Here is a 19,827-nt window from a genome sequence, read left to right as displayed (position 1 = left end):
TTCCTTCTTCATTGGAAAGAAGGAATTTGAAAGAGGGAAGAATATATGATTGTCCCGTATACCTCTGGAAATGACTTAGGTCAACATATATGTTGATTTTCATTAATGAGTTTCTTTGATCTTGTTTCATAGAAGTGAGCTGAGCCGTCAAAAAATTTACACCCAGGAGGTACTTTGTCAGCTGGAAAGAACAAATGAAAAGGTTATTGAGGTAAGAGAATGGTCCCCATCCAAATGCTGTGCTTTAACTAGATGTACATCTTGTCTAACTTGAACTCTCTTGGTACACATCATTTGTTTGCTTAGAGTAGTTTTCAGCTGGAAAACTGTCCTATTTGTGATCATACACACTGGGGAAAATGTTAGGAACATTTATTTTACTATTATTAAAACATTCAACTTCGTTCACAGCTAATTTTGAGCTGTTAATTTTTTTTACTAGGTAATGGTTCCTTTCTGTGATCTTTAGCTTGTCATTTCTTTCTGCAATGGCTGGTTCAATTTTTGTAACAACTAAAAAATATTCTGTCACAATTAGCCCTCCTAAGTACTGATCTTCACAGTTCTGCCTCTTTGGACAGCCTATCATCTGTCCTTACTTTCCTTTGAAGGCCAACTGATTGAAGCATCTCAGGAGTCCAGCACCACCCCTTCCCTGTTGAAATTTGTACTTGTAACTTCCTTAAGATTATGTTTTTTATTTAAGAGTTGCGTCATGAGATCCCGAAGACTGGAAATCCCTGTCAAGGTTAGACACAATGCATAGGAGCAACCTGCCTTGTTTGCCTTTGTTAGTCGGTTCCTGGCTTTGCCATTCACCAAGTTTCTCTTCCTTAAACCTTGTTTCCTGAAATATGTATGATCTGATAACAGAAACTTAAATTTGTAATGAGCTATTTCATTTATACAGAATGAAAAATTAATGATGGAACATCAAGAGAAAGTCAACAGACTTCAAAGGCGACTAAGCCAGGCAGAAGAGAGGGCAACCACAGCATCTCAACAGGTATCTAGAAATAAATCAGATCAGCACCCTTATTACAGCTGCATAACCAAAAATCTTTAATCATAATAATTTTATTATTTATATGCCGCCCATCTGACAGGTTTGCCCCAGCCACTCTGGACAGTTCTCAACAAAATATTTAAAACACAATAAAATAACCATTAAAAACTTCCCTATACAGGGCTGCCTTCAGATGTCTTCTAAAAGTCAGGTAGTTGTTTATCTCCTTGACATCTGATGGGTGGATGTTCCACAGGGCGGGCACCACTACCGAGAAGGCTCTTTGCCTGGTTCCCTGTAACTTTACTTCGCACAGTGAGGGAACCGCCTGAGGGCCCTCGGAGCTGGACCTCAGTGTCTGGGCTGAATGATGGGGGTGGAGACGCTCCTTCAGGTATAATGGGCCGAGGCAGCTTAGGGCTTTAGAGGTCAGCACCAACACTTTGAACTGGGCAGCCTTCAAACTGGATAATTTAATGAAGAGCTGAATCAGAGTCTTAACCAAATTAGTGTTTCAGTTTTCTCTGTTGGGATGAAAGTCAAAACATCTGCATGTAAGAAAGTTCAGCTGTACGTGGTGACAGGATGGGAAGTTATTGGTTTGTTCTTATTTGTATTATGCATTTTGTGCTTTTATCTTTTTTTTTTATGCGGTGATTTTTATCCCAAGATCTATGAAGTGTGGTATGTAACTCTTAAAACTGGCAACTGTGCAATTCCTCTATGTATTCATAATGAAGGTCGCTTTCACTCGATAAACTATTCAGAAAAAAACTTAGGAATCATTTTAATACACACACACACCTTAAGTATATTGTAGAAGCAGAAGAAAATAATTCCCTCACTTTATCTGTACTTCAGCTTGCATTATAATCCAATTAGTTTAAAGATTCCTACTGAAGAAACAAATTATTGTTTTGTTTTGTTTTAATTACAGCTCAGTGCAATTACAATGCAGAGGAAAAAGGCTGCCTCCTTGATAGAGTTGGAAAATACTTGAAAGTAATATATTGTTCTTCCATGCAACATGTAAGTTGAGGCTGCTGAAGAGCAGCATTAGGACATATCATGCACAGAGTGACTTCTATAAAAATGTGCATCACTGTTACCCGAGAAGAGAATCACTGTGGCTTCTTCACAATAAACATTAAGTGGGTAACTACAAATACATATTGAAGTGAATTAAAGCTAGATGGAAAGGTGGATTGCCTTATATAACATGTTTTGTTTTATGGTAGAAAACTTTGCCACAAAGTTTGAAATACGCAATTGCTGAATTTTAAGGTTTTTTACAACTGACAGTACCTAATGTTGTGTTAATAAACTCAACATTTTAAAACTATTTTTTCCCCGTGTAAGGTGTTGAATTTGAAAACAAATTGGCCTTTGTAAAATTGCTATTTATTTTTTAACTTTTATTCCTTAGATGTTAATTGACACCAGTAAGACTACTCTTCTGGCTCCCCAAATTCTTGTGGATATACAAACTGTTCCTATTACAGATGAATACTTCAGAGATGTTATTTACAGGATTCAGAATACTATTGCATTTCCATGTTTATAATGTAGGAACTACCAAAGAATCAAAAGGGCTTTTAGCATTATGGTTTGAGACATGTGTTTCCAATGCACACACTATGAGTAACTTGGCTTGGAATTAGCCTCTCAGAAATGAGTGAATGGGAAGGAATTTAGCATCATGACAGGGAAACTTTGGCCTTCTGCAACCTTGGGCTCTATTTTTGCTGGAGTGCAGGCTGTTATCTGGTAGAGCTGCCTCAGAAAACTGGCACCTTAGCCAAATTGGCAAGAGCTTGCAAGTGCAGCACAAGACTTTGGGTCTACCGTATTTTTCGCCCCATGAGACGCTCCGTCCCATAGGACGCACCTAGTTTTTTGGGGGGGAAATAAAGGGGGGAAATCCCTTTATTTCCCCCCCAAAAGCAGGGGCCGGCAGGCTGCTATCTGCAGCGTGGGGAGCCTTGCCGGGAACTCCGGCAAGGCTCCCCACGCTGCGGATGTCTGCCTGGCGAGGGGGGCGCTCTGCTTCAGGGCGCCCCGCCCACCGGGCGGCAGGCTGCTATCCGCAGCCTAGACATCCCTGCCGGACCTCCCGTAGGGCTGCCTAGGCTGCGGATGTGTTCCTGAAGCCTGGAGAGCGAGAGGGGTCGGTGCGCACCGACCCCTCTCGCTCTCCAAGCTTCAGCAAAAGCCTGCATTCGCCCCATAGGACGCACCCAGATTTCCCCTTCATTTTTGGAGGGAGAAAAGTGCGTCCTATAGGGCGAAAAATACGGTATATAGTGGAGTACCATGGTGGGTACTTAAAGGAGGGGAAAAGAATGGTTAAATTTCATTGAGAAAGAAAGAGTCTTACAATACAATAAAAGGGGAGAGATTGCCTTGTAAAATGTATGGAGTAAGCATGAGTCACTGAAGTGAGAGTAGGAAGGAATGTGAGACAAGAGAGCAAAGAGGTGGCAGCGAGCCAAGGCCAGCTTCACTGAGATGGGTTGGAGAAAAAAGAACTGTAGGAAGGAGATGAGTTATTGTACATCCTTAGTCTACTGAGATGAACAGAGAAGGGGGAATCCTCAGTAGCAGATTAGATCCAAGAGCAAAGAGAAAATCCAGACTCCTAGCATTTCCACCAAGTAGAGATGTAAAGTGATGGGCCACCTTGGCACAAGTTGCAAGAGTAAGTCTAGCTGAAAAGCTTTTCTGCTTCTGGAATCTTGTGGAAGTAGCAGCATAGATGTCAAATCATAACACTTGACGTGTATTGCAAAATGTACAGCATTTATTCACATACAGACAAAGGCACAATTCTACTAAATATTTTAACAAAAAAATACAGCCATCTTCAACTAGGTCTTTATAAATACTTCAAAAAGGGAGGAAAATAAATACAGGATTGGGCCATGTAATATAAAATAGTCATCTCTACATATACTTTATTTCTGATTCTATCTTTTTTTGTCATCATGCACCTGTTTTCAAATTTGAGCAAAATGGACACCAAAGCTAGGCACATAGTGAAAAATCCTCTGTACAGGGTTTTACAAATGTAGTAATGAAAGTTTTTAAAAGTTTTTTTAAATAATATTTGTACACATGAGACATGTATAACGTTCCATTCATTTAGGGAGTGTGTGTGTGTGTGTGTCCATCCCCAAAACCTAACAGATAGCATTCCAGGTCATTACGGAAGGGTTTATTAAGCCTACATTTCAATGTAGTACACCAATCAAAATCAAGAAATGTCTTGGGCATTCTGCATAAGGAAAAAGGTGAAACCTAACAAGAAATAACAGCTGTTTCCATATTAACAAAATGAATGCAGTAGTAGGTAAGGATTACTGCTTTATTTTATTTTTCTCTTACTGAGTGCTTATAGCATGGAACTTGTACAGTTAGTCATACTGATGTTTTCCCATATTTCTGCAGCTATGGGGGAAAGCACAATTTATTTTTCTCTTTTGTTTTTCTTAATTTTTGGTTCAGCATTATTCAAAATCAGAAAGCTTATTAACCTAAACATGGTGGGGAGCAAAACAGGTAAGGCATTGTTCTGCACAAATGCTATCATTCCTAATAGTGCAAATGTTATGATATTTCTTTCAAAATAAGTCATAACATTGAATAATGTTTACTTATAATCAAATTTATTTTATTCCTTCTATGGCTTGATGAACAACACCCTTACAGGGCAGGCTAACTGATAATATTTCACTCAACCCTCACCCAAAACACTTACTGTATTGAAAAGTAAATTAATCACGTCCCTCTTTTCCCATATTTTAACAAGAACATGTCTGCTTTTAAAGCAGCAAACCTGGTCAACATACCTATAAGATATGAGTAGTTTAATCAGAAGCAATAAAGCCTAATAAAACTACATCTTTCATATCACTATTTTTTCATTTCCAATATCCTAAACTGTTGTCACTATCTTGATCACGTTAAGAATCAAGGCCTCAGTGTCTTAATCTTATTCTGATCCAAAGCTAGTCATGGAGTACACTGAGAATAGAGGTGTGCAGGAGGGACTTGTTCTATTTACTTCACTTCTGGAGAATTCCTCTGGTTAAGCACTTGCAACAGCCCCTACCTGTGTGAAGTTCTGTGCATGTGCTAAAACTCCAGCGTGCAAACAGCAGCTGCTAGTGTAGGGCTCTTACATTAAGGCTCACTTCAGATGCGCCTCCAAACATTTGTTTGTAAAATCATGTACAAACCACAAAGTTGCACATTTCCCTTCCCTCCCACACATGGATCCCCTTTCAGCTGCCTGTTTAAGCACAAACCAGTTTGCTGTAACACCTGAAATTTGCCCTCCAAACTAGATTTGGAAGCCCCACTTGCAAGTGTGGTTTCTGATTCTAGTACAGGCAATATTGTAAATATGGGCAGTGCCAAACAAGAAACTGAGAGGAGCCAAGAGTAAATTGAGATGATGTGAGCCCACAACTAATTTCTAAATCTCAAAGAGTTTTAGTTTATTTTAGGATTATGACCTCTGTTCCAGAAGCAAATAGGAATGAATTCTGAGGGCTGGTTCCCAAAATACATCATGCAAACTCCTACTAAATATATCTGATTCACAGGTACATACATTACATTTTTCCAAGTGGAGAAGGCCAGGGCTGCTTGCATGTAAGGAACATGTACTGTGTCAACCTCCCCAAGCAGTTTTTTGATCATTCAGTGACTTGCATAGCAAGATGGAACAGCAGCAATCCAGTTCTCAGTTGAAACCCCTGGAAGACTCAAGTCAAATTGCAAGGCTTCAACATTTGTTTCATAGTTGTAAACCCACTTCTTGTGAGTGAAGTAGCTAAATACCGCTGTTGATGGACTGGGGGGAGGGCTGTCCATTTTTGTTTTTTTAAAAACACCTAAGCTGCTTAAACTTTCTTATAACTAGGTTATGTCTGATTTTACATCAAAGTTCAGTCCCCAAAGTTACTGCAGCCTAAAACTACGTTATGTGTATTATAGATGCACTCGCGATAGAGACGCACACTCTATGGGTGCAAAAAAAAGGAAAAAAGACTCTGAACGATCTGTTCATCTTATTGCTGATGGCTTACTCTCATTAGTTATTGCAATTCTTAAAATGATGTAATCCGAACACAAGCCCCTCCATGGTCAAATCTAATCCTTATCATAAAATCATGTTGTTAAATTGGCTAGAATGTAAAGCGCTACTCACATCTTATTGCCTTTCCATTGTATTCAAAATATATATATATTTATTACATCCTTCTCTTTTTATTTAAAGTAACCCTTGTGTGTCAGAAAATTGCATATCCCAACACATACCATTAGTGCACATTGGGAAAGGCTGCTGACTAGTGCCTTTAGAAACATGGGCATATCTTCATAGCAAATTTCAGCCTGTTTACCTGTCATGGCTTCTCCCCAAAAACCTGGGAATTGTGTGATGAGATGCTGAGAATGAGTTACTGAAAAATCAGAGAGTTACAATTCTCAGGGTGGGGTGGGGAGCAGACAAGGAAGGATGGGAACCATGACAGCAAAAACTATTTACTATTTGCAGTGTAGACGCACTGAGTCTTTCCCACTTGAATTGTCATCATATTTCGGATGGGCAGTGCCAGCAGAATATAGCAGGCTACAAATCTGCCTTCCTTCTCAGAACAAGATAAAAAGTACTTTTAAGACATACTCTCCAAATTTGAGGAGCTGAGTAGTTTTCATACTCTGAGTCTGAGTTCCTTCAGAATAGCACTGTGCTGCTACTGTTTTCACAATTGGTCAGCTTGGTTCTATCCCTTCAGGTATCTTAGTAGTCATGGTAAATTCCTCTTACCTGCTTGATGGGCTTTTGTGAAAACTCTTCCGGGGTTCATAAAGCTGCCAAAAAAAACCCCACCACCACCCTGAATTCTAAAACAACAAAAATTGCAGGCTACTAGGGCTTAGTCCTAGCACAGCATCATGAAAGTGACAATTTAGAGTGGACGATGCGGTGCAGGGTGATTATAACCACCATTGTAAATTATCCTTGTGTACTAACAGCTTGTGCTTTTCAGAGACAGAAGAAAATCCTCAGTGCTATCCACCTAAATCGGTTTCCCCATCCAAATCTACCCCCCATTTATTTCATCTTTTAATTTGTATTCATCTTATTGAGCAATTGGCATAGCAAGGTCATCTTCTCAGGTGATTTCTTCAGGAAAGTTGCAAATAAAGAAGGTTGTAATCTCACGGACATGACGGGTGGAGGACAAACTCTTAGTCAAGTGCACGTAAACATATTTCTACAGCCCGGAAAAAACAGGCTCACTGTTGGCTTATATTGTAGCCATGTGTAAGGACCCCCCTCCCTCCTTGTCACACCAATAAATAATGCAGAGTGGATAATTTTTCCAGGCTGGGGCTTCACCGACTCCAGTGCTGCTATTGTGTCTCACTCTCTAGTCAGGAGGCAAGGATGCTTCTCCTAATGATATCTGTCCTCCTAGGAATAGTGCTATTTGAACTGAGCCTTTGTTGCCTGCATTTCTTCTCAGCCATCTCAGTTTCTGAATCGCTCATCTCAGCATCAGGGGCGTACCCGTCATTCTCGCTGTCCACCTTTAGGTTGCTTTTGGCCCTATCTTTAGGGGAAACTCGACCCAGGCCCGAGTAAGGATAGGAGTTTTGGCGGCACATCTCATCTTGCCCTTCTCCCTGCTGCTGTCTTTCTCCTTTCTTTGGAATTCGAAATCCTCCCCAGTTTTTCACAGGGCTTCTGGGTGTCGTAGGCACTTTAACCGGAGTTGGATTATAGTTTATTTTGAAAAAAGATCCATTGCATTTAGGCACTATATCCCTCCGGGTTCCGGGCGCTGATCTGCCACTCGGGTGGTTCACAGCCCTTTTGTTTTCTAACTGCCTCTGAGACAGTTCGTTGGATCTCAGGGGTTTGTGGTTGTGTTTAGAAGGTTTCTCCTTCAGTCCTACCTTCATCACATCACAATGGGAATGATTGTCTCTTCTCTTCCTGTGGTCTGCTATAACAACTCCATTCTTCTGTTGTGCTGATCCAATTTGTGCTTCTGCAAAGGTCTTTTCAAAACTGAAAAAGCTACTGGGAGTTGCAAAGCCTTCCCTTTGGCTGGGCTGCTTGAGTAAAGATTTGTCATCATGCCCAGAGCTCCTCCTCATCCGCTCTCTCTTCTGTGTTTTTTTCAAAGAGTGACTCAATGACATGCCCATTTGCTTTCTGAAGAAAGCTGAGTGCCATTTCAAATCCTCTATCTGAGGTGCATCTGGGCCCAGTGGTGAACTGTTGAAGAGCATTATATTTTCCATAGAGGAGGAGGAGGAAGGCGTGCCTGGAAAGACAAAAACAAATGGGATAATGTTTATCTGAAGCAGCTTTCAAGCATTTTTGATTGTCAGTCGATTGCCTGACATTTACTTCTCCAGATCCCAACAACTCAGGGGAACTATCCAGCCTAGCTAGATAAGATATGATCAAGCATGTTGGGATACGCTACTCTTAGCCATCCTAACGAAAAATCCTAAGAAATTTTGGAAGGCTGTAGCAGACTCCCCACAGACACAGGATGCTTCGCTGACATTGATTCCATCGAAGAAAACCGCCTTGAAATGACTTTGTCATGACTGTATTCCACCTGACAGTCAGGACCATGCCATTTTTACTTTCACGGATGACTGGCCCCCTGTCTCTATTACCGAAGTTACAAGTTTAATTGATCAGATGAAAGCAGGAAAGGCTGCCGGCCCTGATGCTATTCCATCTGAACTGATCAAAGCCAAGTCAGAGTGGTGGGCACCGATACTAGTGGATCTATTCACTGTGATAGATAGATCTGGTATCATGCCTAACTCATGGCAGCAATCTATAATTATCCCAATATTTTAAAAGGGTGACAAAAGCTGCCATCCAACTATCGGCCAATAAGTCTATTGTCAAACATCGGGAAATTGTACAGTAAACATCTGCTAAATAAACTAACTACCTGGCTCGATGAAAGTAACATCATAGGTCCGGAGCAGGCAGGGTTTAGGCAAGGGAAATCCGCTTTACACAACTGCATGGTGTTATCTCACTTAGCCGCTAAGTACACGTGGCTTCATAAAGAATGTCTTTATGTGGCCTTCCTAGATAACAAGGCTGCTTTTGACACTATTGACAGGGGACTGTTATGGACCAAATTGGAGACAATGGGCCTAGAACCTAGATTACTATACTTGATCAAAAAGCTTTATACAAAGAACACCTGTCGTATAAGAACACCACCAGGGAATGTAATGACAGATGCCGTCATTATAAACCGAGGAGTAAAGCAGGGCTCCCACTTTTTTCAGTCTTTTTCTTAACGACCTTACTTCGTCATTAAAACAGGTAGATGCCCATAGCCCAAAACTCAACGCATCAAGCATTCCCATCCTCCTATACGCAGATGACATGATTTTGCTTTCACGGACAAGAATTGGCCTAAAACTATTGTTAAATTCCTGTATTGACCATCTGTCCAGAATGAAACTGTGCATGAACTTTGATAAAAGCAAAATAATGGTTTTTGGGAATTCACACAAGAGCTATAGCTGGGTATTTGGTGGAAAAACCATCCAGTAGGTATTTGAATTTAACTATCTGGGAATTACATTCCATCATAGGCTTCTATGGTCCTCGCACCGTGCACCGCGGTGGATGCCAGTAAGATGTCTATGCAGGCCATAATGCGGTTTTTCATAACGAGGTAATTCGCATATCCCCTCTGCCCTCAAGGTCTTCAACGCCAAAATTATAGCTTGATTGCTCTATGGAATCCTAGTTTGGCTGCCAGGGTTTACCCAGCTGGTAGAACAAGTGCAGGCAGCTTTCCTTTTTAAGATTTTTAAGATTTTTGCTATCACGTTGTGTACCCTATGCAGCCTTGTGTCTAGAGGGAGGGCAACACAAGATAGAGACCGTTGCCTGGGCGAGATTTCTTCTATGTTGGTTAAATATCTACCTCACATTAGACAAAGATTCTCTCCTTAGCGAAGTCTTGTCAGACCCCTTTCCTTCCCCAGGGCTACAACAGTTTAACATAAAGGTACAGCAACTTGGACTGTCAATGGAACTTTTGCGATCAATGCCCCCATCATCTGTCAAGGCTATAATAAAAACTAGGTTGTGGAAGATTGAACACCAGGAACTAACAGCAGCAGCAGCGAAAACTTGTTCCCCTTTTTACTTTCAACTTTCTTGGGCATATGAAATTAATCACAATTGTCTTGAATTTCTGTTTATCCCTCAAAAAAGAAGGGCATTTTCGATGGCCAGGTTTAATTCAAATCCATCAAACCTCCTTTGAGGAAGGTTCTCGGGAGTGGTGGAAGGAGAAAGAATTTGCCCATGTGAAGACCACCTGCTGGAAACTCTTACTCATATGGTTCTTAAATGTAAACTATATGCTGATCTCTGCCAGCAGTTTCTAGTTCAACTCTGCATCCCCAAATGGACACCAGAGTTGGAGGTCATACATTTTCTATTACTGGGGAATGATCAGGAGCTCACCAAGTTAGTGGCTAAGTATCTCTATTTGGTTTTTTGTCACAGAAACACATTGCAGATGTCTGATCTCCCTGGAGACCTAGAGATGTAACGTTAGACTGTTTTGCCTCTTTTCAGTTGACAAATGTTCTGTGACATTAGGGAGGGGTCTACTTCTGCTTAGTTACATGGGGCAATAATTGTGGAGTTTTAATAAATATCACTAGAATAACTAAAAATTAAGGCAAGATGTTGCTTGCCTTTGTGCGGATATATGGTGTGTCAGAATATTGGTGAGAGAGTCAAACTGGAACAAATAAGCAGTACTGAAATAGACAGTAATATTTTTATACTTGACCCAGGGGACCAGATTCAGTGAAAGGTAGGTGTACTTAGATCACATTTAAATCAAAGATGCATCACAAGTGTGGTTACTTGAATGCAACTTCCACTGAAAGGAACTGGATTTCTGAGGGTCATAGGCCTATCAGCATTTCATTGATTTCAGTTGGGTAGGGATAACATTGTGCTTAACCCTCCCACTGAAATCTACAGGACATTCCAGTGCTGAACTCCCAAATATACTACAGTGAATGTCCTTTAGGTGGATCCAGACTTAAGTAATGTGCTCGGTTCCCAGTGAAATCAATGGGCCTTTAAGTCATGACTAAGGTGTCACAATTATTTCAATAGTACTTAAGTTCAATTAGCTAGTTTTGATCCAACCTGCTGTCTCTATACTTTTTCCATGTTTTTTTTAAAGGGTTTTTGTGGCGTTTGCCCTCCTAGGTGACATCATGCTGGGTCATAAGGAAAGGGTTAAATGGGTGTGAAGTGATTGGCCAGTGGGAACCCAAGGGGAGGAGTTAGAGTTAGTGTTGTTGAGAAGTCAGTTGGGAGTTGGAGAAGGAAGAGGGAGGATAAGCCTGGATAACCCGAGGATAACTCGGGTTACATACGCTTCAGGTTACAGACTCCGCTAACCTAGAAGTAGTACCTCAAGTTAAGAACTTTGCTTCAGGATGAGAACAGAAATCGTGCTCCCGTGGCAGCAGGAGGCCCCATTAGCGAAAGTGGTCTCCAGGTTAAGAACAGTTTCAGGTTAAGAACGGATCTCCAGAACGAATTAAGTACTTAACCCGAGGTACCACTGTATGTTCATCATGTGGAAGTTCCAGTGAAATCAATGGGACACTTTGCAAGTTTGGAAACAAATTAATGCTGAATGTCCAAATCTGTGAGTACACTTTGCTAAATCTCAAAGTTTGTATGTTCATTGGTCGTTTAATTAGGTAGCATAAACATAGGGAGCTACAGACGTCAGAGCTTGATCTCATTTTGCTTTGTCCCCAGATTTTAACAAAAACACACTTGCCCTGAGAATAGGTGCTTTACAGCTTACAGTTCACCAAAGTCAACACATCCCCGTTAGCCAGGGGTGGCAACCCAACAGAGACCCAGCTTTGTTGCCTGCCTTAGGAATGCAAGAACAAGGGGACTGGGGAAGGAATTTGTCAAGCCACAACAGAAAATGCAGTGGCTAACTGGCCACTTCATTATGTTACTGTACTTGCTGCACTAGCAGTTAGATCATATTGCACCAAACCAGAAAACTCCTCAGGGTTGGGTTATGTTAGCAGCCATGTCAGCATAACTTCACAAAACATTAAGCCAGGGTTGCTTGGGTGTTGCAATAATCCTAGATTAAAAACACCAACATCCAATGCTTTAACACTGGATTTTAAGGCGGCTAAACTGGTCTGCTGATTAATGATTGAAATGGGAAGGTCATTCAGCTGCAGCAGTTTCTTGCTCAATGGGTACTAGCGTCTTTGAAGAATATATAGTTACAAGTCAGCTAGCTATTTCTTTTGGGTTCATGCTTTTAAAGCACTTTCTGACTGGCAAGCCACATTAAAGAAAGGTCGTTGTTCCACTTAGTTTCTGACTGTCTCCAAAGCTATTTGCTTGTCAGAGTAAGACACTTAGGTTTAAAGAATGTGATAAAAAGGCAGACTTTTCTAGCTCAATTCATTTTTAACATAATAGACTCATGGAGCTCTGTTCTCCTGGCAGTATTTTCCTCCTTGAACATTTGATAAATTTCAATTGTGGTTAAAGAGAGTCAAGTTGTCAACCATTTGTAAAAGAAAGTTAAGTGTAGCAACTAGGATGCATTGTTCATCTTATGACATTCATGCCCCTGATGTTATAAAGAAGGAATAAAAATATGTTCCCTATGAATACAAGCAGGGAGAACGATACTCCTGGTTTCATAATCCAGACCAGAAAATAAATCTATCGCACATAACGGAAGAGCAAAAATATATATTTTGCCAAAACAATACTGATTTTAATTAAAATTAATAATCAGTTTTGCACAATGAGATAATTTAGAATTTGGAACATTGCCTTTGTTGTCAGCTGATCAGGTCCGGGGACAGCGGGGAGACGCGCTGCGCCTCCCCGCTGTCCCCGGAGCTTGCGGGGCAGGCAGCAGGGAGAAGCGCTCTTGTCCCCGCCGCCCACCTTCAGATCAGGTCCGGGGACAGCGGGGAGACGCGCTGCGCCTCCCAGCTGTCCCCGGAGCTTGCGGGGCTGGCGGCGGGGTCTCCCCGCCGTCAGCCTCCAAACCACTTCGGGAGACAGCGGGATGGCGGCATTCCGCCTCCCTCTGTCCCCCAACCTTGTGGGGCTGGCGCTGGGGCTCTCCTGAAGCCTGGAGAGCGAGAGGGGTCGGTGCGCACCGACCCCTCTCGCTCTCCAGGCTTCAGCGAAAGCCTGCATTCGCCCCATAGGACGCACACACATTTCCCCTTCATTTTTGGAGGGGAAAAAGTGCATCCTATAGGGTGAAAAATACGGTAAATGAAAAACACTGAATAGACCACTAAACTCACTGCACAAAAATGGAGTCAGTTTTCAAAGTAAGACAACATAAACAAGTATTAACTGTGCTTTAAATTTTGTCTGTGGGGTGCTAATATACCATTGAAATTGCTACTCAATTTCCATACAAGGGAAAATAAATATGCTGTTAATAAATTGCTAGATTATTATAGATAGGAACAAAATCTAAATTGTTCACATGTACCCAGGTTAAGTGATTATGAATAATCCAATTTAGATGTAGGGCAAGCAAAAATAAGAATTTTAATTAAGAAGCTGTTAAGAATTAAGTAAAGGAAATTTTGAGGGGTAGGATCTAAGGAAACCTACATAGTGGCAGCTAAATAATGTTGGAGGAAAATAACTGCCATGTAGGATTCAGACTTGCACAAATATAAACATAAATAGCAAGTGATTTTATAGTTATATATAAAAAAAATACTTTTTGAGTGGGACCTGTATACACTTCACTGATTGAAATCTATGTTGAGAGGATGAAGTACAGGTTGGTGGGTGACGAGTTATGAAACTGAATGCATCTGAAATGTAAAAACTGAAAGAGCAAACCTAGTGAGGAGGGAAAGCAGATCATCTCCATCTCAAAATATAAAAAGAGCCAGCAAGTGGCAAGACACATACAGAGGCCTACTAGCAATGGTTTTTAATAGCTATCTACTATAGCAATCCACAAGTCCCTCAGTAAGTCAAAGAAATTATCGGAGTCTTTCAAATATTTAACATGTGGTTGGTGGTTTTTTCTCAGTGTGCAGGGTGCAAAGAGGGTTATGGAGAAATGCAAGCCAATACATTTCATTACAGTGCACAAAAACATTACAGCAATAATTTTCATTCCTGACCAGTATGCCAACACATTTGCCATGCCATACTCCAGCACAAAAAGACAAACGGAACTCACCTGAAACTCTTTCATGCTCAACAAGATTTGTATAGAGATTGAATATCTGTTCCTGGACTTTGCAAACAGATCTTTTAATTTTTTCCCGTCGGGTCACCATATATGTGAGGTTTCGTACCTAAAAACACAATGTGTAATATTATGTAGATTCATGTAAGAGAAACATATTTTGAAGTTGATATTTGAATTTTAAAAACCTCCTAAAAAGCTTTTCCAAGATAGAAGATATTTTGCAACCCAATCTGGCACGTGTACTGGGTTACTAGTGCTGAAGGAGAGGTATATTACACCAGCAAAGAGGACCCCTTTTCTTTATTCCTTCAGTGGTACCTCTGGATGCAAACGGGATCCGTTCCGGAGCCCCATTCGCATTCTGAAGTGAACGCAACCAGTGTCTGCGCAGGTCACGATTCGCCGCTTCTACGCATGCCATCATTCTGAGCGTCTGCGCATGCGGCGAAACCCGGAAATAACACATTCCATTACTTCCGGGTCACCGCAGGGCACAACCCAAAAACACTCAACCTGAAGCAACTTTAACCCAAGGCATGACTGTACTTCCCACATTAAGAACCTATGAAGAGGTCCTCCTCCAAGGCTCTTCTGATGGTTCCCTCACTGCAAAAGGTTACAGGGAACCAGGCAGAGGGCCTTCTTGGTAGTGGCGCCCACCCTGTGGAATTGCCCTCCCTTCAGATGTCAAGGAGATAAAGAACTACATAACTTTTAGAGACATCTGAAGGCAGTCCTGTTTAGGGAAGTTTTTAATGTTTGATATTTTATTCTGTTTCAATATATGCTGTAAGCTGCCCAGAGTAGCTGGGGAAACCCAGCCAGATGAGCAGGGTATAAATAATAAAAATATTATGATAAGTACTTTCTTTTGTCTGTCCTTTTGTATTCCAACATTTGGCTTCATTGAATGTCCCTGTGTTCTAGTAGTATGAGAAAGGGGGGGGAAACGTCTGCTTTACCACATTTTACACACCGTGCATATTTTAATACACCTCTATCATGTCATCTCTAAACTAAGAAGCCTCAGATGTAACTTTTCCTCCTAGCGGAGATGCTTCAGCACCCTCCTCTGCACTTTGGGTTGCTCTGTTCTAACTTTACAAGCCCTTATTGAGGTGAGACAACCAAAACTGTACACAATATTCCATTGCACTACAGATTTGTATAATGACATATTGGTGGTTTTATTTTAAATTTCTTTCCAATGATCGCAAACATGGAATTTGCCTTTTTCCACTGCTCCTGTACACTGAGTCAACATCTTCACAGAGTTATCCACTACAGCCCCAAGGTCTCCTTCCTAGTCAATCACTGCCAGTTCAGACCCCAAGAGCACATATGTGAAATTTAGATGGTTGGTTCCAATGTACACCATGTTACACTTGCATCGCATTTGCCATTTTACTGCCCATTCACTCAGTCTGGAGAGATTCTTTTGAAGCTCTTCACAAACCCTTTCGTTTTAAGAGATTCTGGAGCTAAGCACTGGAGTTGAGAACAAGTTCAGAATGGCCACATTGTTCAAAGCATCAATCAAAGGCAGGCAGCTTTTGGAACAACTTTACATTCTCCCAGGGAGGTGTTCGTGCCACACTAAACTGAAAATCTCCAAGAATCTACATTACTTATCAAACAGAATAGATGAAAGTTTATTACTTTCTATCACAGCCACACCCCCACTCCAGTGGCTTTTTGTGAGCACAGGAGCTCTATAATGCACAGAAAGCTGTTCTGCCCACAGGGGGTTTCCTACTCACTTTAATGAAGGGAAGACCCCTGCAACTACAAAGGGATGTGTTTATAAAGAGTTCACCATGTTGAGAGAACCTGGGAAGTCTACTCAGGCAGAACAAATCTGGTTTCAGAGTCCATAGCAAGGCCCACAAATTTACCATTTGCAACTGCTCGCTCCCATCCTCGCCTTGCAAGTTAGAAGCAGGCCTTACAGCATAGGATCTGGGAAATAGCAAGCACAAAGGATGTAGAAGGAAATCCCTACTGATTGCCTGAACATGTCACAACACAGCACTACGCTCAGAGAAGTTCCAGCAAAAGGAGGGGCAGAGGTGGAACTGCAGGTTCGCCTCTTCTCTAATCATTCTGAGAGGACCTTAGTGGGATGAGATCCAAGGCCACGTGCATTGACCATTGTGCACCTTTCAGCTGCATTGAGCAGGATTTTTATGCCTGATCCGACAGCATTCAAACATCAGGATTGGTAAAGCAACTGAGGCAAAATCCGTCTTTCAGACCTACCAAACAACACAGCAACTTACCCTCTCCAAATCCTGCCGGAGGTGGGTGAAAAGCTGTAGCCGCCTGAACAGAACATCCTGCTCCCGTTTGGCCAGATTGTCCTCTTCATCTTTCTTTGGGGTGATCAAAGGTTTGTTGAAGTTTGATTTCCGCTTCAACTTCCAGTACTGGTACATAAATTCTACAGAGTCCTCGGGAAGCTGCAGGGCCTTGGCCACTTCCGAGGCGTTGACAAAGGCATAGAACTCATCTTCCAGTTGTTGAAGCTTCTGCTTGCGAACGCTGACCCTGTGGGCCTCCTCCTGGTTTTGATCCATGCTGTCAAAAGGTTCTAGGTGAGCAGGAGGGGAACTGTCCTGTGCCCCGTTCTCATTTTCCTGGCTGGTGAATTCGCTGAGGTTTTCCTCATCTGACTTCTTGGTGGAGCTGTGCTTGGGGCAGTAAGACTTGAACTTGACTTCATCATTGTCGGCCAGAATGGTCTTCATCTCCAAGCCACGGTCAAACGCACAAGTGACATGGAAGGCTGTGCGGCAGTTTTTCACTGAACACTGTAGATGTGGGGAGAGGAGGGGATGGAAGAACAGATCTTAAAACATTTACATTTTATATGTTTGTAGCTAACAGGTTGTGTAAAAACAATCATATGGTTTTGCAATGCCTAAGTTTCTTATATTTCATTATGAGCTCCCTTGAGCCCAACACAAGGTGGGATAGAAATATATTCACAGCGGCTCAAATCTCAAGAACCACAAGTGGACTTCTGCTGAAGTAATAGCCATCTCCTGCCTCATCGTCACTGCAGTTGCTTGCACATCCCATTAAAAAAGCTATTTCTGCTGCTTGCTATCATATTTCAATCCTTGGCAAAGAAGCTCACATGTAGGCTGCATGTAGCCACATTTAATGGTCTGGGAGCACTTAATACTGCAGCATTATTGAAGCTCAGCAGGTGTGGACCCAATAAGTACCTGAACGGAGGACTACTACAAGCCCCACATAAACTGCTCTGAGATTTCTAAAGGCAGAGCAGAATAACAAATAAAACTTCTTTCTGTGGGTCTCAAACAAGCGGCTTGTAGCAAAGCTCTACGAAGCAAATAGCTTATGTTTCAGGATGTGCTTCAATAGGCATTAACAGAGAGAGAAAAATCCCTTTACACGCTACCTCTCTTCTCCCCCTTCAGGGCTCTCCTCCAACTCCAATGAGGATGGAATAAATGAGTGTCACTGACATTTATGATGACAGGAAAATGCCAGACTTAACCCAAACGTATCTCACGTGAGAAATATGTGTGCGGCAGAAGGATATTTATACAGTCCTTTTGTGAAAAGGAGCCAATTATCCTCCTCCTCAGTGTTTTCCCACTCAGGTTGACTCAGCAGCCAGATGTCATTTAAAAGTGCACAGCAGGGTTCAAACTGTAGAAGCTTCAGATAAATCTGCTTGAATAAAGTCAACACTGAGGCACAATATGAAAGGCGGTGAGATGTACATTGCCCTCTGGCCTTCCCCAATAAACCTTCACTGACAAACAGGCCGACAGTGACCTAAGGGTGCACTGAACAGCTTCTCCATGCAGTAAAGCTGAATTTTAATTTGAGCTCTATGCTGCTGTCATTTCACATATCTAAGTTAAAGAGTATGAGAAAGATTTCACAGGAGGGAAAGAAGTCTGCTTAATTTGGAGAGGATTGGGGGATGATATTCCATGTGCACAGCCTCCTGCCACCTTCTGAAATTATTGGAAACATTCCATAAGAGAAAGCATTGGGCCAACTACCTCCTTCCTTAAGCAAAGATGTTAAAGGAAATATATGCTGCAGTTCCCTCATCTACACAAGTATGGTTGTGTAAATCCACATTTAGCATTCAGTTGCACTAGTTGCCATATGCTTCCATATGTTCAAAGTTCTTGTATTAATTTACAAGGCCCTTAACAACTTGTGTCCAGGTTATCTCAAAGACTGCCTTATCTCTTACGTTTCTGCTTTATAACTTTGGTCTTTGGGAGAGTCACTTGTCTCCCATGCACAGCTTATAACCACCAGGGTTTGTGCATTCATTATTGTGGACCCAGTTTTATAGATTTCCTGTCTAGCTAAGGTCAGACAAGCCTGCCCCCAAAACTTATTGTGCTTACTAAATACTATTTTTTACTCCAGCAGGCTTTTTAATTGAATTCCAATTTTACAGTTTTAATTCATTTTTAGTTTCCTTGCATAAAGTCTCCTGTACACTGCTTAGATTCAACTGTAATTAAGTGGTATATAAAGTGTCAAAATAAATAAGTAAATCCTTACTGCTGTGCAGCTATGAAGCGATTTCAATTCTCCTGTTCAAATGTACACATAAAAAAGACACACTGCCACCTCAATCCCAAAGGAAGCTGTCAACGTGACTATTGCTAGAGTTGACAATGGCTAAAAGGATTTGTAATCATGTAACTACTTGGCTTTTAAGTGGTCACTCAACCGGAAACAATTAATTATAACAACATTTATATATCATGAAGCCATAACTTCAGTTTCCTAAAATAAGAGGACAATTTTTCTTAAGCATGAAACTTCTTAGAGTTTTGAACTATCTACCAGCTATGCATTGACCGGAATGGGAAGTCATCTTTAAGTTTCTTTTATATCACATGTGGCACAAGAAGGATGGAGCTAGCACAACTGAATGATCTGTGCCATGGAAGGTTGTTAAAGAGTCCCAGAGCTCACATCTCACTTGCCATCAGAAGCAAATTAATCAAGAAGCAAAATGTTAATCTGCGATGGAAACTTACATTAAGAGCATTAAATATATTAGATTGCAGTCCTACATTTCCCTTCTCTGAGACAGTGTGATATTCTGTACATTCTTGTAAAGGATTAAATTAAATCTGCAGCCATATAATTACAGATATTCAATCATCATTTCAGTGGTGATATTGCTCTGTGATTGTGATGCAGGCCTGCACCCAGAACCCCTCTGAGGCACCTCTTGCTGATGTAACTTTGTCACCCACCACCCACTAATTCGTAATGGCGAAATTCCCTAGATCCATCAATGAACCCACCCACCCTTCTTACCCCAGACATAGTCAATAAAAGGAAGCAAGTTACGCCTGCATTCAGGCCTACACTAGGTTGAATATAATGTAAAGGATTATTTAGAACAAACTTTTATTTTCACTCTTTCACTAAACTCCCTATTTTGCCCACTGTCTTGTATTTTCCATA

At 41.4% G+C, this 19,827-nt stretch overlaps 2 protein-coding genes across 29 annotated transcripts in view; one reads left to right on the top strand and one right to left on the bottom strand.

Annotated features, from left to right (window-relative positions):
• The window catches only part of SCLT1 (sodium channel and clathrin linker 1), a 44,467-nt gene extending 42,119 nt beyond the window's left edge, over window positions 1-2,348 (top strand). For all 9 annotated transcript variants that reach the window (XM_083520015.1, XM_083520019.1, XM_083520014.1 and 6 more), the window contains 3 exons: window positions 133-211; window positions 911-1,006; window positions 1,944-2,348. In XM_083520015.1, coding sequence (XP_083376141.1) covers window positions 133-211; window positions 911-1,006; window positions 1,944-2,006 — 238 coding nt within the window. In that variant the 3' untranslated portion in view covers window positions 2,007-2,348. The remainder of the gene's footprint in view (window positions 1-132; window positions 212-910; window positions 1,007-1,943) is intronic.
• Window positions 2,349-3,784: 1,436 nt separating this feature from the next.
• Window positions 3,785-19,827, bottom strand: part of JADE1 (jade family PHD finger 1) — a 169,066-nt gene continuing 153,023 nt past the window's right edge. For all 20 annotated transcript variants that reach the window (XM_083519955.1, XM_083519953.1, XM_083519963.1 and 17 more), the window contains 3 exons: window positions 16,623-17,153; window positions 14,332-14,449; window positions 3,785-8,352 (listed from right to left, as the gene is read on the bottom strand). In XM_083519955.1, the coding sequence (XP_083376081.1) occupies window positions 7,454-8,352; window positions 14,332-14,449; window positions 16,623-17,153 (1,548 nt within the window). In that variant the 3' untranslated portion in view covers window positions 3,785-7,453. The remainder of the gene's footprint in view (window positions 8,353-14,331; window positions 14,450-16,622; window positions 17,154-19,827) is intronic.

This window comes from Podarcis liolepis, assembly GCF_965112155.1.
Source record: "Podarcis liolepis genome assembly, chromosome: 9".
Classification (NCBI taxonomy): Eukaryota; Metazoa; Chordata; class Lepidosauria; order Squamata; family Lacertidae; genus Podarcis; species Podarcis liolepis.
The sequence above is the reverse complement of the archived record's forward strand: the minus strand, read 5'-3'. Positions and strand labels throughout refer to the sequence as shown.